We start from the raw sequence: 26,596 nt of genomic DNA on the forward strand, positions 1-26,596 counted from the left end.
ATTAATACAGCTTCTCACAACTCCGTCACCTAGACAAGTAATTATTATAATTACTAATTATTCACTTGTTCAAATATTTCCATTAATTATAAATTAATTAATTAATTAATTACGTTAATTATAATCTCGTATAATATAATTCAAAAACCCATTTCAATAAGCCAAAACCCGATTACCCATTAAAACCTATGTTTACCCGTCTTTAAAAACCCGACTCAATCCCGACTAATAACCCGCTCTACAACAAATAAAACAAACTTATATCACCAACAGTCTTCACGACTTAAACTTTGCAACACTCACACACACACCTCGTAAGACACCCCTCAGCAGCACCCGACTCACACAGCCTCCACCGTGGACCACCCAGCCACGGTGGCCACCCCCTGATCAGCACCACTTCCGCCCAACACTCCCTGCAACTCCCTCAACAGTAGTAGGTAGAAACGACAACAAGCACGGCCTGCACACCATAACACATCACGACACACAAAGCACCACCACCCATACACCCACAAACCGGCAACCACCACCACCTGAAACTCTCTACGCCACCCCAGCCATGACACTAACCGACACGACACAGCCATTCACGGCCAACAACTTACGACACCAACTAACACAAAAACTTCCCCTGTTTTCGCGCGATTCCAGCCACCACCACCACAAACCGCCACCTTTACCACCCATGACCACCCAACATGGTCGACTCACTGCCATGGTCCAACCCCACCCCAGGTCCGGTCTCAAAACAGTCACAATATGGTGTTTAAACGATTGAAATCCGGGGTACAAACACGACAAACAACCCACGTAAAACACCTCCAACACCTCCCTTTCCCGCCGGTCAACGATGGTCAAACCTAGGTCTGGTCACACCCTGGTGTCCCACGGTCAATGTCATGGTCTCGGGTCGGTTAACAGTTGTCAATTTAACGAGTTATAGAAAAGCAAAGTATATACATGAAACGGTCTTAAAAAATTACCTTGAGACGATAAATTAAAGCTGAGTTCTCTCTTTTCGCCCCTCTAAATCTCCCTCTCTCCTTTTATTGTGATATTGTTTATTTTATTAGTGAATAAGGTCTAAAGTTGTATGTTCCCATCTATTTATATAGGTAGGTTAAGGCTATAAGAATTTAATTAGGAAATAGGTAATTTATTATATTATTAATATTATACAATTACTCTTATTTTTTTTTGGTGAAATATGAGTGTATATATATATATATATATATTTTAAAAAACTTTTCCAATTACAAGAGGACCAACGAACTTTCTACAAATAGAAACAAAAAAGCATCGTTCCTATTAACAGAAACCCACACAAGTCCTTGCATCCAACTCAGTTTGTCCACCTCTACGATCGAAGAACTGCGAATTTGTTGTTGGACCATCATCTTCATCCGTTCTCGCTACTACCACAGCCTCGGACACCGCACCAATTCGCGCATGATTACGTTGAGACCAAACGTGTATCCAGAATAAGACAACACCAGCTAGTGCTTTCCATTTCATGCGCTTCCGAGAGACATTCAAAGACTCACTATCGTTGGGGAAAGGACGTTCAATCCATTCTTCAACATATTCTCAACTTGACAACCGAATTTACATTCAAAGTGAATGATGCTCAATAGTTTCAGATCTGTTCAAAGACATAGGACACACATATCATCCTCGACAAAGACCCCATAAGCAAAGAGCTTAACTTTAGTATTCAGGCCTTCCTGCATTATCAGCCAGGAATTGAAAGAATGTTTGGGCACATTCCATTCATTCCATACTATTTTTGCCCAATCCTGAGTAGGATTTGTTCCCATTAGCCATTCATATCCATTGCCAATTGTATACCCTTTTTGATGAGGAGCCCAGCAGTTGTCAATGAAGCCATTCTTAAGCTGCTCCTTCACCTTACATATAGTCTTCCAAGTCCATGTAGAGTCATTTGAAGGTGTATAATCATTCCAGTTTGCTCCTTTGAGATAGACACTATCTATCCATTTAATCCAGAGCCTATCAACCTTCAAATATATCCAATTCACCAGTTTTTCCACTGTGGCAATGTTCTAAGTACTGGCTTTTTTTATCCCAAGTCCTCTTGCAGATTTTGACATAGGTACTCTGTCCCAACCCACCAAATGAACTCTATGGTATTCAGTGGAACTATCCAATAGGAAATTCCTGCAAATAGTCTCAACTCTCTTAATAGCAGCTTTAGGAATGACAAACATTGCAGCCCAGTAGTTATACAAAGTGTTAAGAACTGAATTTATAAGGACAACCCTACCAGCATAGGATAGCTTTTTAGCTCCAATACTTCTGATTCTTACCATCAGTCTGCAATTCCACATTCATAACATTAAAAAATATTTCTGACTTTGTATTGTTCATCTGCAGGCCTGATGCATTAGAAAAAGAAGTGAAAGCTCTCACAAGGAGGAGGATAGAAGGGGCATCTCCTTTGCAAAACATCAGTAGATCATCAGCAAACATGAGGTGAGTTAGCTTAATTCCTTTGCAAAGTGGGTGATAATGAAATGGCCATCTGGCAGTAGCAAAAGCAATGAGCCTTGTCAAATAATCCATACAAATAGTAAAAATAAGAGGAGAAACTGGGTCACCCTGCCTGAGTCCCCTCTTACCCTTGAAATACCCAAAGTTACTTCCATTCAAGACCAAAGTATAAGAAGTTGTTATACATGCCATAAGGAGTTCAATGTCCAACCAGCTGCTGTTCCACAAAATCCCACTCTACAGTATCATAGGCTTCTTGCAAGTCAACTTTGAATAAACATCTGGGAGAGACATTCTTCCTAGAGTATTGATGGAATATATCCTGGCATATCAGAACATTCTCAATAATGGACCTACCTTGTATAAATGCCCCTTGACTCTCATGGATAAGATCAGGCAACACCAGGGCAAGCCTATTGCAAAGGAGTTTATAGATAACCTTGTAAAGGACATTGCAACAAGCAATGGGTTTAAACTGCTTAACTGATGTAGGTATCTCACACTTAGGAATCAAGCTTATGTTTGTTGCATTTAGTTGGGTTAACAGTTGACCTTTAATAAAGAAATCTTGAACAGCCTCAACTACATCACGTCCAACCAAATCCCAGGAGTCCCTAAAAAAACCACTTGAGTATCCATCTAGACCAGGGGCTTTATCAATAGGAATGGAAATGACAACCTGTTTAACCTCCTCATAAAGCACTGGCTTATTCAGAATAGAGATGTGCTCCTCTGTACAAAATTTCCCAAACTCAAGGACTGTAGGCCTCACATGCTCAGTTTCCTTTCTACTGCCAAGGAGACCAGTATAATACTCTAAGAAGGCATCCTGAATACTCTGATTATCAGTACATATATTCCCTTGCTGATCCTCAATCTGTATAACAGTATTCCTGATGCACCTTCTCCTTATGCTGGCATGAAAATAAGCTGAATTTATATCCCAATCATCAGTCCATTTAATCATAGCTTTCTGTTGGAGAAAACTATTTTTGGCTTTAGTCAATTCTCTAAGATTCTCCATAGCTTCCTTCTCCCTAGTGATAAGAGAAGGATTCATAGGGTTACCCATAATTTGACTCTGAATATCAACTAAGCTCAGTTCTGCCTCATCAGTCTTGACTTCAATATCAGAATAACATTCTTTATTCAGTCCTTTTAACACAGTCTTTAATCCTTTCAATTTCTTAACAATGCAAAACATTCGTGTACCATTCATAGTACTTTCCCATACTTCCTTAACCCTAGGAATAAAACCAGCTGCACTCCCCCACATATTAAAGTATTTGAAGCTCCTAAACTTTGTGGCAACCAGCTGCTTGTTAGAAACAACACATGGATTGTGATCAAGGAGTCCCTCGGGATGGAAATGACCCACCATTTCTTGATACACACTTAGCCAATCATTATTTACTAAAAATCTATCCAGTCTACTATATTTTCTATGCTCAGCATCTTGCTTATTCGTCCAGGTATAGAATGCTGTTGTAGCCTGTATATCAATCATCCCACAAGCATTCATACAGGCAACAAAATCATCCATATCCTCATCTTTAGTCTGCCCTCCTAGTCTTTCTTCAGGATTTAGAACAGTATTAAAGTCTCCAGCTAGAGCCCATGGTCCAGTGCAGGTAGTAGCAAACTGATTCAGACACCTCCACAATTCAATTCTATCCTTCCCCTCATTAAAAGCATAAATCAAAGTTAAGAGAAAGCTTTTCCCACTGACTTTAACATTAATCCGAGCATGAACAAACTGAGGGTTATACTCCAGAACATGAACATCAAATAACTGTGGTTGCCATAACAGCCACACCCTTCCACCCTTATGAGTATGACTATTAGCGGTAACACACCAACCATCAAACAAATTGAGAGCTATATTAGTCACATTGCCACCATTTATTTTTGTCTCAAGTAAGCCAAAGAGGCCTACCTTCTGATTATTCATAAAATTTTTAACTACTTTCTGTTTATTTACATTATTAAGACCCCTCACATTCCAAAAACCAATGTTATTCATGAGAAACAGATTGGTTGGGAGGGTCACTAGTTTTCTTGGCACTACTCTGTTGCTGCTCAATTGCATCCAAGTCAATTATTTCATCTTCAGAGTCACTGTCACCTTTCACCTCAGGTTGCTGTATAGGACGTCCTGGAGTAATTGGACTTGATAGAACAGGGAACTCAGTCTCTGATAACTTTGATGTAACCTTTGGCACAGGTCTCCATTCCTTTCTAACCACAGGCTGTGTTGGTTTCTTTGATTGAGCCTTTCTGCATTCAGTAGTTTCATGCCCCATGCCTTTGCATTTCAGACATATACTAGGCTTCCAATCATACTCCACTTTAACCTTTAGGAGATTACCATTCTCATCTTTAAACTGCACACTAGTTGGGAACTTATGTCACACCTTCAATTCCACCATCACTCATACATATCCCAGTCTGGTTTTTACTTCAGTAGGTTGATCAGTCCTAACAAAAGGCCCTACCAATGCAGCTATTTTAGGTAGGTACTTCCCCCAAAATTTTAGAGGTAATCCATATAATCTTACCCAAGCAGGCACCACTTTTATCTCCTCCTTGAGAAGATCCACATCACTCTGCCATGGTTTAACCACTAATGGTTTATTATCAAACATGTGATATCCTGCTTTAAGGACTTCTTCTTTATGTTGCACTAATGGTTTATTATCAAACATGTGATATCCTGCTTTAAGGACTTCTTCTTTATGTTGCATTGAGTTAAATCTTACTAGAAAAATTCCATTAGGTAAGAACGAGATCTTGTCAATCCCATACTTACTCCAAATTCGATAAATAAATCCCTCTAAGACCTCCCATGGTGGATTTGCCCCTAGGACAAAACACACAACTGCCTGGTTCCAATAGTCCACCTCCTCCTGTACATCCTCAGTAGAAAATTGCAAAATGTTTTCATCCAGTGTGTTGTTAACAGGCAGGGAGTCATCTATCTTGTCAGAGGTCTCTACTATATTCTGAACATTCAAGGTATTATCAACAGGCTTCTTACCACGTATTGTTATCCATTGAACATTCTATGTTGGCTCCTCAACATCATCAAAAGATAGGCCAGGAACCCCATTGATTTCATGCATGGGCTTAGTACGTAACACTTCATCATCAGAAGGCCCCTGTTTTCCTCCTCCATTACAGCTATTACTTGCTTTCTTTTTAGAACTTGGACGTTTGCTACTATCAGATTGCTTTTTCCTTGATTTTGTTGCAGAATTCCGAGCCATAATGAAGAGAAATCAAGCCCTAACAATGGCAGAAAGTCGCCTTTTGTGTCGTCTCAATATCACCTGTCATTAGGGTTGTTGATCTTTTATTATTATTATTATTATTATTAATTACTCTTATTATTATTACTCTTATTATTATTATTATTGTTTTTATTATTATTATTATTATTATTATTATTATTATTATTATTATTATTATTATTATTATTATTATTATTATTATTATTATTATTATTATTATTATTATTATTATTATTATTATTATTATTATTATTATTATTATTATTATTATTATTATTATTATTATTATTATTATTATTATTATTATTATTATTATTATTATTATTATTATTATTATTATTATTATTATTACTCTTATTATTATTATTATTATTATTATTATTATTATTATTATTATTATTATTATTATTATTATTATTATTATCATTATCATTATTATTATTATTATTATCATTATTATTATTATTATTATTATTATTATTATTATCATTATTATTATTATTATTATTATTATTATTATTATTATTATTATTATTATTATTATTATTATTATTATTATTATTATTATTAGTATTACTATTAGTATAATTATTTTTATAATAATAATAATAATAATAATAATAATAATAATAATTATTATTATTATTATTATTATTATTATTATTATTATTATTATTATTATTATAATTATAATTATAATTATTATTATTATTATTATTATTATTATTATTATTATTATTATTATTATTATTATTATTATTATTATTATTATTATTATACAATTACACATTATACTATAATAATCATTATTATTATTATTATTATTATTATTATTATTATTATTATTATTATTATTATTATTATTATTATACAATTACACATAATACTATAATAATCATTATTATTATTGTTACCCGAGCACACAATCCAAAGCATCCACACGGCTCAATTAACTATTCTCGACTCATTCTTTATTTTATTATATTATTTCTTCTTATTGCAATTATTATTATAAATACCTTTTAATACCTTTTAAATTAATTACTCGAATTACATAAAATATTCTCATAAATTATTATTAAATTACGGGGTATTACAGTTATTTATAACAACCCGACCCGCCACTGTCGTAACACAACCCCAATAAGATGGGTGTGTACTTTAGGGCCCATTAATTGTCCTCACTTAAGCCCAAAAGCACAAGGCCTTGTTACCAAGTGGTGGGTGGAAGCCCTTATAAATATATCACAAACTCCTTATTTTCCCGATGTGGGACAATTTTTTTCTCTCAAACTCTTGGGGTGTTACAAACTCCCCCTCTTAAATAACACAACGTCCTCGTTGTGCCCGGAGGCTGACCGCAGCCAAGCCCAGAATCCTCCCCCGCTAGATGGGCGACCCAGGTACTCCTGACCACAGACTCACCACACGGTCGCAGGGTTGCTCTGATATCATTTATAACAACCCGACCCACCACCGTCGTAACACAACCCAATAAGATGGGTGTGCACCTTTGGGCCCTTATTTGTCCTCAGTTAAGCCCAAAAGTACAAGGCCTTGTTACTAAGTGGTGGGTGGAAGCCCTTATAAATATATCACAAACTCCTTATTTTCCCGATGTGGGACTATTTTTTTCTCGCAAACTCTTGGGGTGTTACATCAAATCCCAGGGATACTTCCCGGGAATGCCTTTGAATCCTATCTGAAGCAACACCTTTGCACCCTACAAAGAAGGCAACTCACAAAGAATACCACTTGGACTAGGATACAAACTCACTAAAGAAGAAGTTCTCGAGATGCTCGCTCAAGTTCAAAATCGTAAGAATGTGGGAATCCAAATGCGACCCTACTTCCCTACCCTAAATGGATACTTCTTTTGGGAAGGAAGTCAATATATCTTTCACGGATTTCCCGAACCTTAGCACTATCTCTAAAGGAAGCTAGCTGGAATCGAGATCTTTCACGATTGCTACTTCATTCCTCCCGAAATGGTTCCTACCGTCAAGACTCATCAAGCACCATGCTTAGACGAACAAGCTGTTAGTCTACTATTTGGAGAAGGTCGATTTGTTAGAGCCGCGCAGGATGAGATCATTACCATGATACTTCAAGACGATCACTTCAAACCTACCGCGTTAATCACAGAAACCAACACCAATCAGCAGAAAGGATGGAGAAAATCGATCAAGTGGACAAACAATCAAGGAAGACTCTTCAAGCTCACCACTGGAGAAAGAGAGATGTTCAAAGGAGAACCAGAAGACGATGAATTTGAGTCAGAGTCAGAGTCGGAGTCTAGAGAAGTTCCTAGAGAGTCTCCTCCTTTCGTCATTCCCATTCCCCCTGTTTCTCCTAGCTTAGCATCAGGTAGTAACAGTAGTTCGGGAAATGTCCCAACGGCTGTCCCTTTACCGCCACTTACTACAGATCAGATGGCTTCTCTGTTTCAACTTTTTTCAAACTTTAATATGAATAAATCAGGTTCTTCTTACTCTCTGTGTTATTCTGAATGCAATTCTGTTTACAATGATACTAAGGATGACCCAGATCCAGACTCGATCGAGATACCTCCTTACATATCCAAAGAAATACTACAAGAGGGGAAAGGGGACCAGTAATAGAAAACACTGAACCCATCAACGTAGGAACAGAACTAGAACCCCAAGAACTTAGGATAGGGACGACCTTGAGCTCTACCGAAAGAGCCAGTTTCATAGACCTCCTACATGAGTTCAAAGACGTTTTTGCTTGGTCCTACAAAGACATGCCAGGGATCGATAGGGACATCGCAGAGCATAGAATCCCAATCAAACCGGGTTTCAAACCCGTGAAACAGAAGCTTCGTCGAATGAGGACATAATGGGCTCTCAAGATCAAAGAAGAAGTCGATAAACAGTTCAAAGCCGGGTTCATCAAAGTTTCCGAGTACTCAGACTGGGTAGCTAACATAGTACCCGTACCCAAAAAGGATGGGAGAATTCGTTTTTGTGTTGATTTTAGAGACTTTAACAAAGCAAGTCCTAAGGATGACTTTCCTCTACCACATATCGACATATTGGTGGACAATACAGCAGATCACGCGTTACTATCCTTCATGGATGGATACGCAGGATATAACCAGATCAAGATGGCCATAAAAGATATGCATAAGACCGCCTTCGTCACTCAATGGGGAACCTATTGCTACACGGTTATGCCGTTTGAGTTAATTAACTCCGGAGCTACATACCAACGCACCGCAACTACGCTCTTACATGACATGATGCATAAAGAAGTTGAGGTATACGTAGATGACATGATTGTCAAGTCCAAGGATAGAGAGGGGTACATTGCGAACCTTCGCAAATTCTTCTCAAGGCTACGGAAGTACAACATGAGGCTCAATCCTCAGAAATGCGCATTCGGAGTAACATCTGGTAAACTCCTGGGATACGTTGTTAGCCAACGAGGAATAGAAATAGACCCTTCTAAGATCAAAGCTCTAATCGGAATGCCGCAACCTCAAATGGAGAAAGAAGTTAGAGGATTCCTAGGCAAGGTGTAATACATAAGTCGATTCATATCAAAACTCACCATGATCTGCGAACCTATCTTCAAGAAGTTAAAGAAAACAGATCACACCTATGGGATGATGATTGTCAAGCTTTCAACCGAATCAAGGAAATACTAGCCAAACCACCAGTGCTCATGCCACCTCAACGAGATCAACCTCTAGGTTTATATCTCACGGTAACTGAAACGGCCATGGGCGCCATGCTAGCTCAAACCGTAGGGAAAGAAGAAAGAGCTATCGACTACCTTAGTAAGAAGTTCTTGGAGTACGAGTACAAATACACACCACTCAAGAAGACATGCCTCACTCTTGTGTGGGCAACGAAGAAGCTACGCCATTACATGCTTAGCTACTCCGTCAAAATATACTCCAAAATGGATCCTGTCAAATACCTCTTCGAGAAACCCGTTCTCAATGGGCGCTTAGCAAGATGGACTTTGATGCTCTCAGAGTTTGATCTCAAGTATGTACCTCTGAAAGTTATAAAGGGGCGCGCCGTTGCCGAATTCTTCGCAAAAAATCCCATTAATGATACACAAATGATAGACACCTAGTCGTTTCCGGATGAGGATATACTCCAAACCGTTGTAGAATCTTGTGACCTTTATTTTGATGGAGCATCGAACTTAAGAGGATTTGGAATAGGAGTGTTGCTCATTTCTCCTTAAGGCGAGCATACACCAATCTCTGTCAAACTCAACTTCGAGGTGACAAATAACGCTGCAGAATACGAGGCTTCTCTCATTGGATTACAAGCAGCAGTAGGTTTAGGCATCAAGAATCTTCGAGTGCATGGGGATTCATCTTTGATCATCAACCCAATTACGGGATCTTGGAAAATCCGAAGTGAAAGCTTAGCACCTTATCAAGCCAGAATAGACCAAGTTGCCTAATTCTTCGATCAAGTAACCTACCTACACCTACCTCGAGAGGAGAATCAATTTGCAGATGCTCTTGCAAAACTTGTATCTTTGATTAATATGCCGGATAGCATGGTAGAAATGCCTTTATGCATCGAACGACGGTCAAAGCCAGCTTATGTGCACCAAATCACCGATGAAGAGGAAATCACAGAGGAACCTTGGTTCCAAACAATCCTAAACTTCAAACTCAACGGCACCTATCCATCGGATATATACAAAAGGGGACAACGCATTATACGCTTACTAGCTTCCCAATACATTCTCATTCAAGGAGAGTTATATAAAAGAACACCTCTTGGTGTAATCCTACGCTGTCTTGATCATTCACAGGCACGGAAAGTGATGGAAGAAGTCCATAATGGAGAATGTGGCCCTCACATGAGTGGACCCATGATGGCAAAGAAAATCACACGTTTAGGGCATTATTGGACCACAATGGAATCCGATTGCATCAAATATGTAAGACATTGCCACAATTACCAAATCTTCGGGAATGTGCAACATGTCCCTCCTTCATTGCTTTACACCATGAAATCTCCCTGGCCATTTTCTGCTTGGGGAATTGACATCATCGGCAAGATCACTCCAGCCGGAACAGAAGGTCACTGTTTCATTCTAGTAGCAATCGATTATTTCACCAAGTGGGTGGAAGCGGCTTCCTACACAAGTCTTACAGCCAAGAACGTGGCAAAGTTCATACAAACCAACATCATCTGTCGATACGGTTGCCCACATGAGATCATCAGTGACAATGGATCACATTTCCAAGCTGAGACTGAGCAATTGCTAGCCAAGTACAAAATCAAGCATCACCACTCCTCGCCATATAGACCACAAACTAATGGCGCGGTAGAGGCGGCAAACAAAAACGTTGTCACAATTCTCAAGAAAATGATTGACCACTACCGAGATTGGCCAAGCAAGATACCATTTCCCTTATGGGGATACCGTACATCTGTGAGGACGCCCAGTGGGGCCACCCCTTTCTATTTGACCTACGACATGGAAGATGTACAACCACTCGAGCTAGAAATACCATCCTTGCGTATTTTACTCGAAAGTCAAATCCCAGAAGCCGATTGGAAGAGGGATATATATGAAGAACTCATCCTCCTGGATGAACGAAGATTGCGTGCATTACATAATGTGCAAACATATCAGGCACGTATCAAACGAGCCTTCAACAAAAGGGATAAGCCAAGGAACATCAAAGAAGGAGTCTTGGTCCTCAAATCAATTAGAGCTCTCTTACCTGTCGATCCACGAGGAAAATTCAAACCCAATTGGGCCGGACCATTCCTAGTCAAGTCCATACTTCTAGGGGGTGCGGTTAGGATCACAGACTTAGATGGGAATTAATTTTCCAACCCGACAAACCATGACCAACGGAAACGTTACTATGCCTAGAATAGGAGCAAAAAAACGCGCCTCGCGTAACCTCACGTGTCGCTCTTATGGCACGAAATAAACGGCCCCTGGCTAAGCTGAAATAAGCTAATGTCATCTTTCTCTTGCATTTTGACAATTTGTCATCCTCATATCATCAAATAAACTGAAATGCATTTTAGGAGTAAGTGAAAGCTCATGCTTATTTTCTAAGTTCATTACAAGCTCTTGCTTAGAACAATTATTCTTTTACATTTACCTGAACTACGCGCAAGGGTTTGATTTCATTTTTTAAATGAATACGTAGGCAATCCTTCACAAGATGCAACCCATTAATTATTTTAAATGTAAATAGAAGGACAATTGCAAATGCATTTGGAATTCAACAAGAATAATGATAGAAAATCGCAACGGTTTCATAACCAATCAACCTCTTTTATTCCATGCCTTTTAAATAATAATATGCCACATAATATAAAAAATAAAAATAGGCTAGAATTCTAAAAACCCCACCTTCTTATTACAATAATAATAATAATAAATAATAATAAAGACTCAGGCTATTCTTCCATTTTCCCTTTGCCTTTGTCATTTTTATCATATTTCTTGTCTCGACCTCGAGCCGGACGCTCTTACGCCACTTCATACCTAATCACCAACGGTCTCTCTCGTGGTCTAGCCTTGCCATTCTTGTCAACCACCATCTCGACGACGGGAGAAGTCTTCGGTTTCTTCGAAGGATGAACAACTCGAAACCCGACTTCTTCCTCTCCCTCAGTCAGATGCTTCTCTTTCTCCTTTTCTACATCACGAACCTTGTAGTCATCAGGCTCGCGTTTCCTCAATCTCTCGCGCTCCTCCGGAGTAATAGCTTTCCTCCACCGCAGATAGGAATCCGACACCCATAGAGCACTAACAGAATAGTTCAAGAACCACATATTTCTTTGAGCCCATTTGATGGCCCATTCTCTTTGACTCCCAGTAGTAAGCGACATGGTAGTCTGCGGGACAGTGTCAAGCTTCAGAATCATCTGTTTCAATCCAACCTGCCTCATCAACCTCTCCGGGAAGATGCATATCATAAACTCCAAGCCAGGAATACGCATAGACCGGTTAGGATCCAAGGATGATACTCCAGTGACAGATTTAAGATGCCACCATGGTACGATCCATCTAATCAAGGGGCCATCGTCACTCTTCAATTTGTTTTCCCAATAGTTGCAGACTCGAGTGAATTCCACCATGTAGAGCCTGGTCCTCATCGCGATTGAGCGAGCATCATAAGCAGGAACATTAAATGGGGGTTCGATCAATCGAAGACGCTCCATAAGCCAGACCTACCAAAAGCAGGTATTAGAAACGAAAAAAAAGGAAAAAAAAAAGCGAAAACCAAAAAAGGGAGAAAAAGAGTTCTTTTACCTCCAAAATAATGGGACTTCCCAGATAAGGAAGGTCACGGTTGGCTTTCCTGTTATCTAACCCCAATAGGATCTCTCCTAAACACAGGCAAGCTGGGCTTCTGCGCAGCTACATTTGCTCAATCAGGCTCAAATAACGAGGATCACCTCTCCAATCCTCATCCACATGCCCTTGAAGGACATATACATGTAGTAGGCAAAACCCGAATGCCCTTCGCGTGGCAACATAAGAGATAATGGGATCTGCTCTATTGATGAATCGATCAATGAAGTCCAACATTCGCACTCCCTTTGAGGTCACAAGACGGCCCACCTCAGCTGTTGTCAACCCAAGCACATCCCTAAACTTGTTCTAATATCCTTGAGAAGTAGAGGGAATAACAGGCAAATGTTCCGGGGAAGGTAAATACGTGATAATTTGGGTCCCAATAATCAAGACAGGCCTCTAGGAACGGTTTGAACACCTTGATCAACTTCAAGCTCAAAAGTGATCCAAAATTATAAGCACCCATGTCGTGTTTCTCCACATTGGAGAACTCATTTGTCCATTCTTTTAGACGAATTTCGAGAGTATTCATGATGTATGCTTATTTTGAGAGCTTTATGTAATAAGACGAAGGAAAGACGGAAGAATTATGTGAATAAAACCTCCCTCGACGTCTCTATTTATACTTAAAGCTGTTTCCTAAAATCCGTCAGGGAGGATACACTGGGGAACACGCGCAGCACTTGCTGCGCCTCTTCCTGAGCCTTCTTTCTGTGTTTTTCCGCGTTGGATCTTTCCTAATTCCTCAAATAATAATTTCCTATTCATACGGGTTATTATTTTGGTAAATTCGCCAAATTGCCATGTTTCGTGTTTCCTAATTCTACGGCACGCATTTCGAGGCGATATCGACATTTTCGTCATCTTAGCACGATAATCCATTTGTTTTTTTATTTTCTTTTGGGGAATCATTTCACCAATTTAATTTATTCATTTTCAAACTTATACATTTTCTTTTTAATTTTCTTTTTGGAGAATCATTTCACTCCCGTTCCACATTACATTTCAAACTTATATGTTTCTTTTTTTCCTTTTTTAGGGGGTAGCCCTCCCTACCGTCCGGTCATTTCTGGCAATTTTTTTGCATTTTTTGTTTTGCGCTAATTTAGGCCATGTGTACAAATGTATGTTCTATGTGATTTCTGTGTCAATTTCGGCATCATGACGGCATAAACCGTCATCTACCAAGCCTGTTCAAAGCTAACCTGCAGGTACAAACAAATCAACCCAACAGCAAAGGCACTCAGGTCATCATATATACAACCAAGAGGGGATATGTACACCAAACTGGGGGCTCGAGCCCCAAACCAAATCCGAATGTCCAAAATGTTGGTCCTAAAAATGTACAAAATGTGCAAAATACAGCCGAAGACAAAAAACAACAAGCAAACTACTGTTGGTCGCCGCCTAGCTCCGCAACTCTCGCCTCGAGAGTAGAAATCTCGGCGTCATGGCCCTCGAGCTCCCCTAGCAGACGAGATGTCTCCTCCCGAGACTGGGCAAGCTCTCGCTCCAGCCCACGCTCCCTCTGCAAATGATAAGAATTGGCTCATGTCAATCATTTCAAGCAATACGGAAAGTTAGAAAATTCGAAAATGAAGTAAACGGAAGGTTCATACCGGACGTCCTCGACCGCCAGCTAGTCCCTCGACGGCAGTAGCCCGCAGCCAGTTGGCTACCCTCCACAAAGCCATGAACCGGGATGGCGCATACTGCATTTCGAGAGAAGACATTCTTAACAATTCAACAGACTCAAGCAAATGTGTTCTTATATAAAATTATACAAGTTAGGAGACTCACCCTCCGAATCACATGCTGTCACTCGTCCAAGCCAGCATCTCTCACCGCCGCATCAAAGTCGCGAAGCTCGGAGATCATCGTCATCCCCGTCGCGTCATTGTACTCTAGGGTCTCAAGGTACTCTGGGGGCTCGATGACCGCAGCTTCGACCTCCTGCAAAGTCAAATGATTTCCATTAACCGATGATCATTCATCGTGTGCTCAAAATGATCAAAAGTAAGAGTAACACACTTACCACGACCGACTAGTACGCCAGCCTCCCGTAGAGGAACGCCGAGTAGTCCTCGCCCGGAAGAAGGAGGGCGTCACCACCAACGCCAGCTAAGTCAGCCTCCCTCTCAGCATCAGAAGGCTCCCTAAACATCGTCCGAGGCAGATCGATGGGAACCGTCAAGACATCCCGAGAGCACTGACGAGCCAAACGCTCGCCCAAGTACCACACAGGACCTATCGACGTCCTAAGCAGCAACCAGCTCGAGCTCCTAGATCGAAGGACCTCATCCACAAAGGGAGGAGTGCCAGCGTAGTCCACCCAAGGCCTGGGCACCCACTAGAATAGCAAACGAAGGGTCATTCTTATGATCACATGTTAGGATCAATTTATTGGATGCATTACATGCATATAAATCGACAATATATCGAGTATAGACAATTTTCCCTAATCATTAGTAGAAGCCGCTACTGAGGTGGGCGGGATTAGATGTTCGATCAAAAGAGCTTCCTAATACGTACCCTCACCCTTTACTCCAGATCTCTGTGAACATCCGTGTTCATTGGCATCCACGAGAGTCATTCTAGACATAGAATGCTAAGGGTAACGAGTGCTTAGTGTTCATGTCATTACTTTGTTTCTTGACATGACACGAGGTATTCGAACGGTTTCCAATTTTCCACAATAAATTGGTGGCGACTCCACAAATGCAACCAAACAAAGAGGAAAAGCTTCCTTCGCTTTTCACCCCCGTGGGCCCGCGTCCACAACCCCACACCCTCCATGCCAAACTACCATCCCCCACGGTTCTCAACCATTTCGGGTCGAGGAAGTAGGCCCGGTCTAAGGTAGGCATTGTGGTGGTCAAAGGAGTATAAGCTGAGAAGGCCTCAAAGGATGTCAGTCTCTCTGCTAACCGAGTGGCAATGGCCCCATAACTCAGGAAGCGGGTGTCGGAAGAAGCCATGAGCGCTAAACTGGCACACACCATGGCAGGGGCACTAAAGGTAACTCTCTGAGACCGCTCGGGGTTAAGGTACGCCATCAACAACATCAAATCATGTGAGTTCAACTTACTCACATCCTTTCTCTCGTAAAGATGACATGTCAAAGCACGAAGAAGATATTCAAAGTGACATGTTGAACATCATTAATCAACATGTTACTTGAAGTAGGAGCTGGTTTCCCGGTGAGACAAGGCATAAGACTACTAACCCCACACTCCGTGGGTATGTCCCGAAGAGCTCCCTTGGCGGGTTTAACAAGACCAAGGTGAGAAGCAAACAGGTCCATGGTCAAGATAAAGTTGGTGTTCATAAGGCGGAACTCCACAGTTTGTTGAACCGCCTCGTATTTAAACGAGCTCATGAACTCAAGAGTCAAAAAGGCATAGGAGTGCTTACGGAGGTGATACAACCCAGTCATCCCCAAGGTCTCGAAAATATGCCTAACGTCGGTTTCAATCTCCAAGTAAGTTAGAAGGGTCGTGTCTATACAGTGGGTGGGTCTCTTCTTACGGCTCTGCAAAGCCACAAACCTCTTCATTTGTGTGAAATCCAGAATGACTACAGAGGGGTATTCGGGTACAGCCGGAACTACCGGTCCACTCCCCTCTCCTACCTCTGCCTCAGAAGCCCTCCCTCTCTTGCTCTGTCGGGTTCCCACTGTTGGTCTCGACATCTGTTTCAACATATAACTTAAATATACAACCACATATATATGAAAAACATACAAGGCAATTCATGATGATCATAGAAAGAAGCAACTAGGTACACATTATCACCATCAATCCAAAATTTTTAAGTAAAATTCTAAATTCTAGTCATCAGACGGTCTCTACAGCTGTAGAAATTTTGACATATTTAGCATGAATTAACATAACCACTACTACTTTTAGGATTCAAACCTTCAAAACATCCTCATATATAAACCAATTTCACAACAACATGAGACGAATTTCAGTTTGGGGCACTTTTAAGACGGAGTTTTAAGACACATTTTTAAGTGAAAATCACAAAAATGAACCATAAACATGATATATATGACATAGATTACCCAATTTTCATCCTTTTACACACAAAAGACAACCAAAAATCAATCTAAATTTCCAAACCCTAGAAAAGTCGAGTCACTTAAACCCCTATTTTGATTCGTTTTTTGCATAGCTATCCACAATAATCATTAAAGGAAAGCATCTAGATCATATTGCAACAATTAGAAGCAAGATTTAATTCATATAAATCGATTTCCAACAATTTCCAACATCTTATATGTGTCTAACTAATTAAAAACATCAAAATAGGATAAACATTCATACCTTTACTGATTAGCAAGTAAGAAGGAACGAATTAAGCAAAGAAATCACCAAATCCAAGCACCAAACCAACAAGAATCAAAGTATTTTCGGTCGAATTTTCGTAGGAAATTCCAACTTTCTCGACGTTATAGCTTCCTAACTAGATCGAATGAGGTCAACTCGGTCTAGTAGGCACTCATACTCGGTCAAGTAAGGTTAGGTATAAGATCGGAAATATCTATAAGATTAACTAAAGATTCCTGTAAAACAGCAACGCGTGTCGATTCCAAAAATGAATTCGAATATCGGCACTGGTTAATATAATCATTCACATCATATCACTACTACACAAGTATAACGTATCAATTCAACTAATACATTAATTCATTCAACTCTTCATTTTTATTCCATGACGACCATTACGCAACCATATGATAAAACTTTCAGCTTTCTAATGCATATTCTTAACATGTTCCCTTTGTTTATAAGCATACAATTACAACCATAACAAAATAACTTTTAAGCACATCATTCTCATCATTCATATAACATTCAACCCTTCATTAACTTTCAAGATTTCTACAATCTAACTTTATCACGACCATCAACGAAATAACTTCTAACCATATTACTTTAATCATACATCTAACACTTACCACACACTAACTTGATTACTCAACTGAATTATACAACACGTGGAAGCATTCAAGCGTTCATCTATCACATTTACTCCCATACTTTCTTGATAACTACCACAACAATTTTACAACCTACTAACCATCACTATCACTACCATATACAAGGCTCACAAGCTTTTATATCCGTCACTAATATCAACCATGTAGAACAGGCATTACCAACACCATATCATGCACACTATCTCGTATTGCAAACACATCACCACTTCTGCTACTACTCAACTATAGACTTTTCAAAGTTCTAATCACGACCATAAACATTTAGAATCCAAAAAGACTCCGCTACAAACGTCTCTATATCACTATCACACACACTCTAGGCACATAATTCCCGACTCACTATCCCCTTGACCAGTTGAAGTAAAAACCTCAAGACTCGGATTTTGGTCGAAACTGACTCGATTGGGACAGTGATATGGACTGTTTAATTGTGATAAAAACGACTAAAAACTTAACAGAAACTCCGAGGACTGCAATCGAACAGTCGACAGAACTGTTTATAACCACGGTTCCAGAACTCTACAATCGAATAGAGTAAAGGATGTGATTGGGATATGACTTAATCCAAGCACTAAGCCACTAGATTAAGCCTAAGAGAAATTTCAAGAACTAAGCAAAGAAATTACCCAAACCTCAAGCACTAAGCAAAGAGGACTATTCAAGCACTCAGCAAAGAATAGGTTTTGATGAAGAAAACACTTGGTTTCTTACTCATTCTTTAATTCATCCAATCTGATTTTTACATGAGGAAAAGCCTTGCTTTTATAGGCCAAGCCAAGCAATCCTATCCTTTCATCTAATCCTAGCATCTAAAGGTCCAAAAGACCCTAGAAAACTGGTACAAAAGTGGCCCTAAAGCCTTACACAAGTTCTTACACAAGCTAAAAATCAAAAGCTAAAAACAAGGAAAGTAAACTAGCAAGACAAGGATGATGTAAACATAGAGAAAAACCCTCTTGGAAGCTTCAAGGGTCCAGCCACCAAGGTTTATAAGAGCTAGAGAATGTAAGAAAAACTCAAGGGATTGTCTTGGACAAATTGGGAAGCTTGAAAGCGACCTTTGTCCTTGATGTTGCAAACCGTGCAAAAAGGGGCCACCAGTTTTGTTCCTTGCCTTCCTTTATGATTATCACCTTCCCAAGACACAAGCTCTTAAACAAAAATACTCTATACTCATCATATAAGTGTCTAGAGTCATAAAATAGCACATCTTGCTAGACGTATTTGGAGTTGGACCTTGAATTGTGATGATGTCCAAAACCGGGCTTGACAGCAGTCTCAGGAAACCAGGCGCATCTTGTAGAGGGCATATCTCATAGCTCACAATGAATTTAAGGGATCATGATAGCTAAATGGAAAGCTAAATGCGTTAGCTTTCATCTCCAAAAGGAATAAACCTTAATCATTGAGTAAATATTGATATATTGAACCTTTAGTGCACATAGGTCATGGGCTGTTCCGAAATGCGTAGTCTGTTTGCATCGACCATAACTCAAGATATAAAATAGATATGATGGTAATTCCAAATCCCTGATTTAGATAAGACCTTAAGCTTTCCAATGGCATAGGAATCATATGACTTGAACCGTTAGAACTTGAGATATAGAGATTGGAAGTCAGGCCTGCTGGAATAATACTTCAAATAGCGATGAAACACTTTCAATTGTTAACCATTCCTTGGACTGTTTCTTTTGGCCTTAAAATGAATCAAAACGAAACAATATTGAAACAATTTTGTTTCAAACTCCCTTTCTTGAAAAGAATTTCTCCTCAAATTCTGTTGGTTCAAATTAAAGAGACTTGTTGCCAAGACTTTTGTCTTACCACTTATCAAAGCGCCTAGCACACTTCAAGAGATGGCTCTCATGACTTCCTCCCGGATCATAGACCCAAATTGTGTATAGAAAGAGAGGTGTCGTGCCATTCCCAACTTTACTTTGCTCACTCACCCAAATACCTCTTAGCCTCCTTGGAATAAAGCTCAAAGTTTATTGGTTAGGCCGAAAGTGAGTACCACCATCATATAGAGACTCTCTTTCTTCATCCGGATCCTTGATTGAATCCCAACAAATGCCATCATTGAACATGCCCACGGACTGTCCAATCCCTACAGTTTGAAGGTCAAGTAGTCCTTGATCGACAATCACATCTCTCGGCTCCAAATCAGTTGCTTGTTCATTGATGGTCACATGGGAGAGGATATGGCTATTCTCCTCCTCACTAGTAGGCTTATGTGTTGGGTTGAAGGGGGTTTTAGTTTCAAAACATGGACTCTCAAATGTAGCACTACATGGGTTAATCATCTCACCACAAATGCTAATGACTTTTGGCTGAAGGGGTTTAGACTTAGGACAAGTAATGTTCAAGCATGGCACAACATCTTCTTGGTCTAAACTCTCCTCTCTCCCATCTGTTTTGGTTACCTCTAAACTAACCCCTTTAGCTAAGACCTCATGGTTTTTAGGCCTTGCTAAGCTCTTCTCAACATCCAAAGCCAACCCAAGCAATTCTCCATATGAATGCACCATTTCTAAGTTAATTTTTCGAGCAATTTCAGATTTCAAGCCAAGAAAAAATCTGATTTTTTTTTAAAAGATTAACTTCATTGACACACACAAAATGTAGTTCCTCAAATAATCTAGCATACTCATGAACACTCAAGGAATTTTGTTTAACGGTTTTAAGTTTAGCCCATAATTCATTCATGGTAGAGTAAGGTAGAAACTTTAGTCTCATGTTCTTTTCAAGTTTAAACCAAGACCTAATTTTACCCTTCCCTTTCACGATCCTTGCAAAATTAAGAGCATTATACCAAAACAAAGCACTACCCTTTAAACAAGACACAACCAACTCAAGCTTCCTTTCCTCCGAAAAATACTTGCCCTTAAAATAGCATTCAACCTCATATAACCAAGACACAAAGGCCCTACTGTTTTCACCATTAAAAAAGGAAGTAATGGTGTTTTACCTTTGTCTCTAAGGGTGGGAGAGGACTTAGGACAATCACGGAGCAAGTGGTGCTCTCCACGGCTTAAATCTGGTGGTTTTGGCTCCCTCGGAACTCCATGACAACCGGTTGCACTCCTTGTAGGCACATCACCTTTAAGCCTTCTTATTTGGGCTTGCAACTTCACCTTAGTTGCTTGTAAGGACTTGGAAGTGGAACCAAGATCACAAGGCTCAATCTTTGAGCATGGAATATAAGGAACATACTCCATTGGTACTGATTTTCCAATGGGAAAACCGAATGACAACACTTTAATAAAAACAGATTTTTCAAACAACAAACCAAAGTTTTGATAAACTCTCTTCACTTATTGGGTTTGTTTTTGTGTTTTTGAAAGTAGTTGAGGTTTTGTGGACTCACAAGAAGGATTACCAACCCAAGACTAACACAACAATGGAATTGTGTTAAACCTTTGCTCTGATAACCAATTTGAAGTAAAACCCTCAAGACTCGGATTTTGGTCGAAACTGACTCGATTTGGACAGTGATATGGACTATTTAATTGTGATAAAAACGACTAAAAACTTAACAAAAACTCCGAGGACTGCAATCGAACAGTCGACAGAACTGTTTATAACCACGGTTCCAGAACTCTACAATCGAATAGAGTAAAGGATGTGATTGGGATATGACTTAATCCAAGCACTAAGCCACTAGATTAAGCCTAAGGGAAATTTCAAGCACTAAGCAAAGAAATTACCCAAACCTCAAGCACTAAGAAAAGAGGACTATTCAAGCACTCAGCAAAGAATAGGTTTTGATGAAGAAAACACTTGGTTTCTTACTCATTCTTTAATTCATCCAATCTGATTTTTACATGAGGAAAAGCCTTGCTTTTATAGTCCAAGCCAAGCAATCCAATCCTTCCATCTAATCCTAGCATCTAACGGTCCAAAAGACCCTAGAAACCGGTACAAAAGTGGCCCTAAAGCCTTACACAAGTTCTTACACAAGCTAAAAATCAAAAGCTAAAAACAAGGAAAGTAAACTAGTAAGACAAGGATGATGTAAACATAGAGGAAAACCCTTTTGGAAGCTTCAAGGGTCCGGCCACCAAGGTTTATAAGAGCTAGAGCATGTAAGAAAAACTCAAGGGATTGTCTTGGACAAATTGGGAAGCTTGAAAGCGACCTTTGTCCTTGATGTTGCAAACCGTGCAAAAAGGGGCCACTGGTTTTGTTCCTTGCCTTCCTTTATGATTATCACCTTCCCAAGACACAATCTCTTAGACAAAAATACTCTATACTCATCATAGAAGGGTGTAGAGTCATAAAATAGCACATCTTGTTAGACATATTTGGAGTTGGACCTTGAATTGTGATGATGTCAAAAATCGGGCTTGACAGCAGTCTCAGGAAACCAGGCGCATCTTGTAGAGGGCATATCTCATAGCTTACAATGAATTTAAGGGCTAATGATAGCTAAATGGAAAGCTAAATGAGTTAGATTTCATCTCCAAAAGGAATAAACCTTAATCATTGAGTAAATCTTGATATATTGAACCTTTAGTGCACATAGGTCATGGGCTGTTCCGAAATGCGTAGTCTGTTTGCATCGACCATAACTCAAGATATAAAATATCTATGATGGTAATTCCAAATCCCTGATTTAGATAAGACCTTAAGCTTTCCAATGGCATAGGAATCGTATGACTTGAACCGTTAGAACTTGAGATATAGAGATTGGAAGTCAGGCCTGCTGGAATAATACTTCAAAAAGCGATGAACCACTTTCAATTGTTAACCATTCCTTGGACTGTTTCTTTTGGCCTTAAAATGAATCAAAATGAAACAATATTGAAACAATTTTGTTTCACCAGTAACTGGCTTAAGCATGATGGGGCCATGATTTTGAAATGAGGGCGCCTACTCGCCCAAAATCTAGCATCAGTTGGGGCTCCCAATATACATACACCAGGTTCATTTTATTAGACTCACTACATTCATTAGGCTCATTTGTTACAGGTTCCAAAATCGTCGCTCTGATACCACTTTGTAACACCCCCATATACCAAGGAGCCTTATCAAGACCTTCCCTAGAATATAAAGGCGTTACCATCTCGGTTGCCCGAGGAAAGCAATCATCAAAAGTCGATAAAAGAACATTTAAAATTTATTACAAGTGATTAAACCAAAATTACTAATACAAAAGATACAACTCAACATCCTTATGTGAACTATCTTTGACGTAACTTGTGAAAAACCCATCCCTGCCAAGACTCCAGCTAACTTTCAAGACATCACCTGTAAGACCGAGTGCTCACCATAAGGGATCACTGCAGACACAACAGAAGCAAACAAGTGATGTGACCATTATTTGAACATATTTAGTCCCCGAAATAGCCTTGTTCCCATGCTTTATAGTGCATATTTAGGTCATTTATTGTTTTTAGTCCTTTGTTTTGCATATTCTTTGAGGTTTTGATCCCTTGGTTGGAAAGGAGTGCAAACCTTGCATTTTCATGGCAAAATGGAGCTAAATTGATTGAATTCAATGACCAAGCATCAAATAGAAGACAAGACTAGAAAGCCTTTGTACATATTATAGTAGTTGGGCAATGATGAGAAAAGATCCTTGCGTCTCCGATGAAATCCCCAAGGATTGTATGAAGAAGAAGGAAGAAAAGAAGAAGGGAAGAAGCTGATCAAAAATCCGAGCGGATTGCACCCTAGACGCTGGTCCTGCACAAGGAATCCAAGCGTCTTCCTCAGAAGGACGCTAGTCCAAAACCACCATAATCCGCCCGTCCACCCCACAAATCCGCTCGTCAAAAAGACCCACAATTCGCTCGTCCTGTGCACTGGACGCTCGGATTGTGTGACAACTATTTAGTTTTCTACTTGTTCTATGAAGGATGCGCATACCTCGGGAAAGACTAGCAAAAAGGAGACTCGCATATTTTTCTAAGAGGAGCGATTCCTCAAGGACTTAATCGTCATTTAAGCCCTTAGTAAACCCTAATTTGCGTACCTAATCCCCACTATAAATACCCCAATAGTCTAATTAGATTATCATGTTCTTCTTATCAATCTCTAGTGTAGTTTATATCAATCTAATCTCTCTTTAATCTTGTAATCAACTTTTAATCAAGTCTTAATACAAATCTCATTTCCTTAATCTCTCTTTTGTTCATCTTTTATTTTGGGTAATTGAAGATTATTTGGGTTATTATTGGGAGATTGACAACCTTCCAATCAATCATCAAATACTTCTATTATTCTTTGCTTTATTATTGTAATCATTAGTAGGTATAATTCTCTTAATCCCTTTTTAATTATTGTTAATCATCTTCATTTATTCATCATGTTTTACTTTGTTGGTATGATTGACAACCTTGCTAGCATGTTAAACATGATAATGAGTGAGTAGTTTCCTTAACTAGGGTTAATGGGTAATTAGGGGAAACCAACATGGAGGATGATTCATGCTTAAATTAATATGTTTTCATAGTTTATTTGCTTGCTTGTTGTGATCTCAACTTATGCACATGTTATGTTTGATGAAATGCGAGCCTATGAATCCTTGTATTTTTTACCCATCACCTATCTTTTCAATGAGACTTGTAAGACATAAACCAACTCGAGTCTCATTAGACCATGCATATAGTTGAGAAGGGAAGATTAAGTCGACTTGTAGGTGTTGTATAATCTAATCGATTCGGCTCCGGGACCCAAACTTTCCTAGGATTGTAAGATATAAACCAACTCGATCCATCATAACAATAATTGCTTGCTTATAATTTGAGTATATGTATGTATGATCAATTCCCATGAATCCCCACTGACCCCATGACACCCTAGTGTCTTTTATCAATTGTTTACATCCCTTTTTAATCATCTTGCTTGTTTACTTTCATTGCTATTTAGTTTAGTGATCTTCAATTCAAACCCCAAATTGTGACACCCCTAGACACCGCTAGTTGCAATGGAAAATCTCCCTTCAATACCCGTCCCTTGGGATCCGACCTTTACTTGCCTCTTTACTAATAGTAGAGTTGTTTGTGGAGTTATAAATATTGTTTTGGTCTAGGTGCTCCTAACGACAAGTACCGAAAACTAAACCTCTCAAGAGGGCTCGACCAAAAATGGCGCCGTTGCCGGGGACGGTGTTAACTTGATTTAGATTTTCTTAGATTGTTATTAGTTGTGTCTTTCTTTGCCTTGGGGAAGTAAAAATCCTCAAGGTTTGTTCTAATTATTTTCAAGTTGTTTGATATTTTGCATGTCTAGAAGATCACAGGGCTTGTTACCCTTTGATCATGAAATTGAAAGGACTTTGACAAACAATAGAAAACTTGGTAGAGGAACTTTGATAGGTATTGGTGAGGTTGTAGTTATTCAACCAAATACTATTGAGTTCGTCAACCCTTTTGCAAGAGAAGGTGAGGAGAACCCAACACAAAATCCAACACAAAATCAACCCACAATGCCTAAATTTTCATCACATTCCGTAAAAACCGAGGAGAACCTACCCAATGGTACTCCCACACCTCAACACTTAACCGGAAATTTCATTGCCAAACCCGCATTTATCCAATTAGTCGAAAGAAGCCAATTTGGGGGGATGCCTAGTGAAGACCCTCACTCTCACATGGAGACTTTTTGTGACTATTGTGATGCGATTTCTCAAACCGGTGTAACTCAAGACCAAATTGGATGGGTCTTATTTCCTTTTTCTCTAATTGGCACTGCGAAACAATGGTTGAAAGGCCTTGATAAGGCTACTCTCGGAATTGACTTTTGGAAGAAATTGGCTCTAGCTTTCTACAAAAAGTTCTACCTACCAGAAAAGACTAACATGCTAAGAGCTCAAATTACGGGCTTTAAGCAAAGAGATGAAGAATCTTTGTATGAAGCTTGGGAGCGATTCAAGGGAATTTGTCGCTCATGTCCTCATCATGGACTTAGCGAATGGTTCTTGGTACAACAATTTTGGAATGGTCTTTATGAAGACTCACGAAACATTCTCAACATGGGATCAAATGGTATGTTCACCAAAGTTGACGATAATCAAACTTGGAACAAGATTGAGGAAATGGCGGTCCATAATTCACAATATAGTAGACCTCGCTAGGCTGCTAGAGGAGGAAAGCATGAAGTGGACTCTATTACTCAATTGGGTGCTCAACTTAGTGCTCATATTGATATCATCAATTTGAAGTTCGAAAAAGCTATGGCTAGACTTGAAGAAGCCTCAAAATCACCAAAGCAACATGTTAATTCCATGACGACATCTTCATCAATCCCAAGCGGGATATGTGAGAATTGTGGAACTTTGGGACATGACCAAAGTGAATGTAGGGGAACAAGTGAACAAGTGAATGCTTTTCAAGCATACAAGAGTGGTACCCCTTATTCCAATTATTACAATAAAAACACCAAATTCCAAGGATGGAGAACCATCAAAAGAAGAAGTTTTAAAGAAAAATTAAGACAATGCCAAGGAGAAGGAACC

General features: G+C 39.4%; 1 protein-coding gene and 1 non-coding gene across 2 annotated transcripts; both read right to left on the reverse strand.

Annotated features, from left to right (window-relative positions):
- Positions 1-1,649: 1,649 nt before the first annotated feature.
- Positions 1,650-2,706, reverse strand: LOC141619110 (uncharacterized). The gene is made up of 3 exons (XM_074436135.1): positions 2,471-2,706; positions 2,121-2,337; positions 1,650-2,021 (listed from the first exon to the last, which is right to left on the reverse strand). The coding sequence occupies exons 1-3, from the start codon at positions 2,704-2,706 to the stop codon at positions 1,650-1,652; spliced, it is 825 nt and encodes a 274-aa protein (XP_074292236.1).
- A 23,233-nt stretch (positions 2,707-25,939) lies between these two features.
- Positions 25,940-26,046, reverse strand: LOC141625800 (small nucleolar RNA R71). Its single transcript, XR_012535553.1, has one exon. It is a non-coding gene; the product is annotated as a small nucleolar RNA R71 (small nucleolar RNA).
- Positions 26,047-26,596: the final 550 nt, after the last annotated feature.

The sequence above is a fragment of the Silene latifolia genome, chromosome X, assembly GCF_048544455.1.
Source record: "Silene latifolia isolate original U9 population chromosome X, ASM4854445v1, whole genome shotgun sequence".
Lineage (NCBI taxonomy): Eukaryota > Viridiplantae > Streptophyta > Magnoliopsida > Caryophyllales > Caryophyllaceae > Silene > Silene latifolia.

Coding starts and splice junctions, on each gene's coding strand:
- LOC141619110 (XM_074436135.1), bottom strand. CDS start 2,706: ATGGCATGTATAACAACTTCTTATACTTTGGTCTTGAATGGAAGTAAC. Junction 2,338..2,470: donor TTTGCTGATGATCTACTGAT/GTTTTGCAAAGG, acceptor GTGGAATTGCAG/ACTGATGGTAAGAATCAGAA. Junction 2,022..2,120: donor ATTTGGTGGGTTGGGACAGA/GTACCTATGTCA, acceptor ATATATTTGAAG/GTTGATAGGCTCTGGATTAA.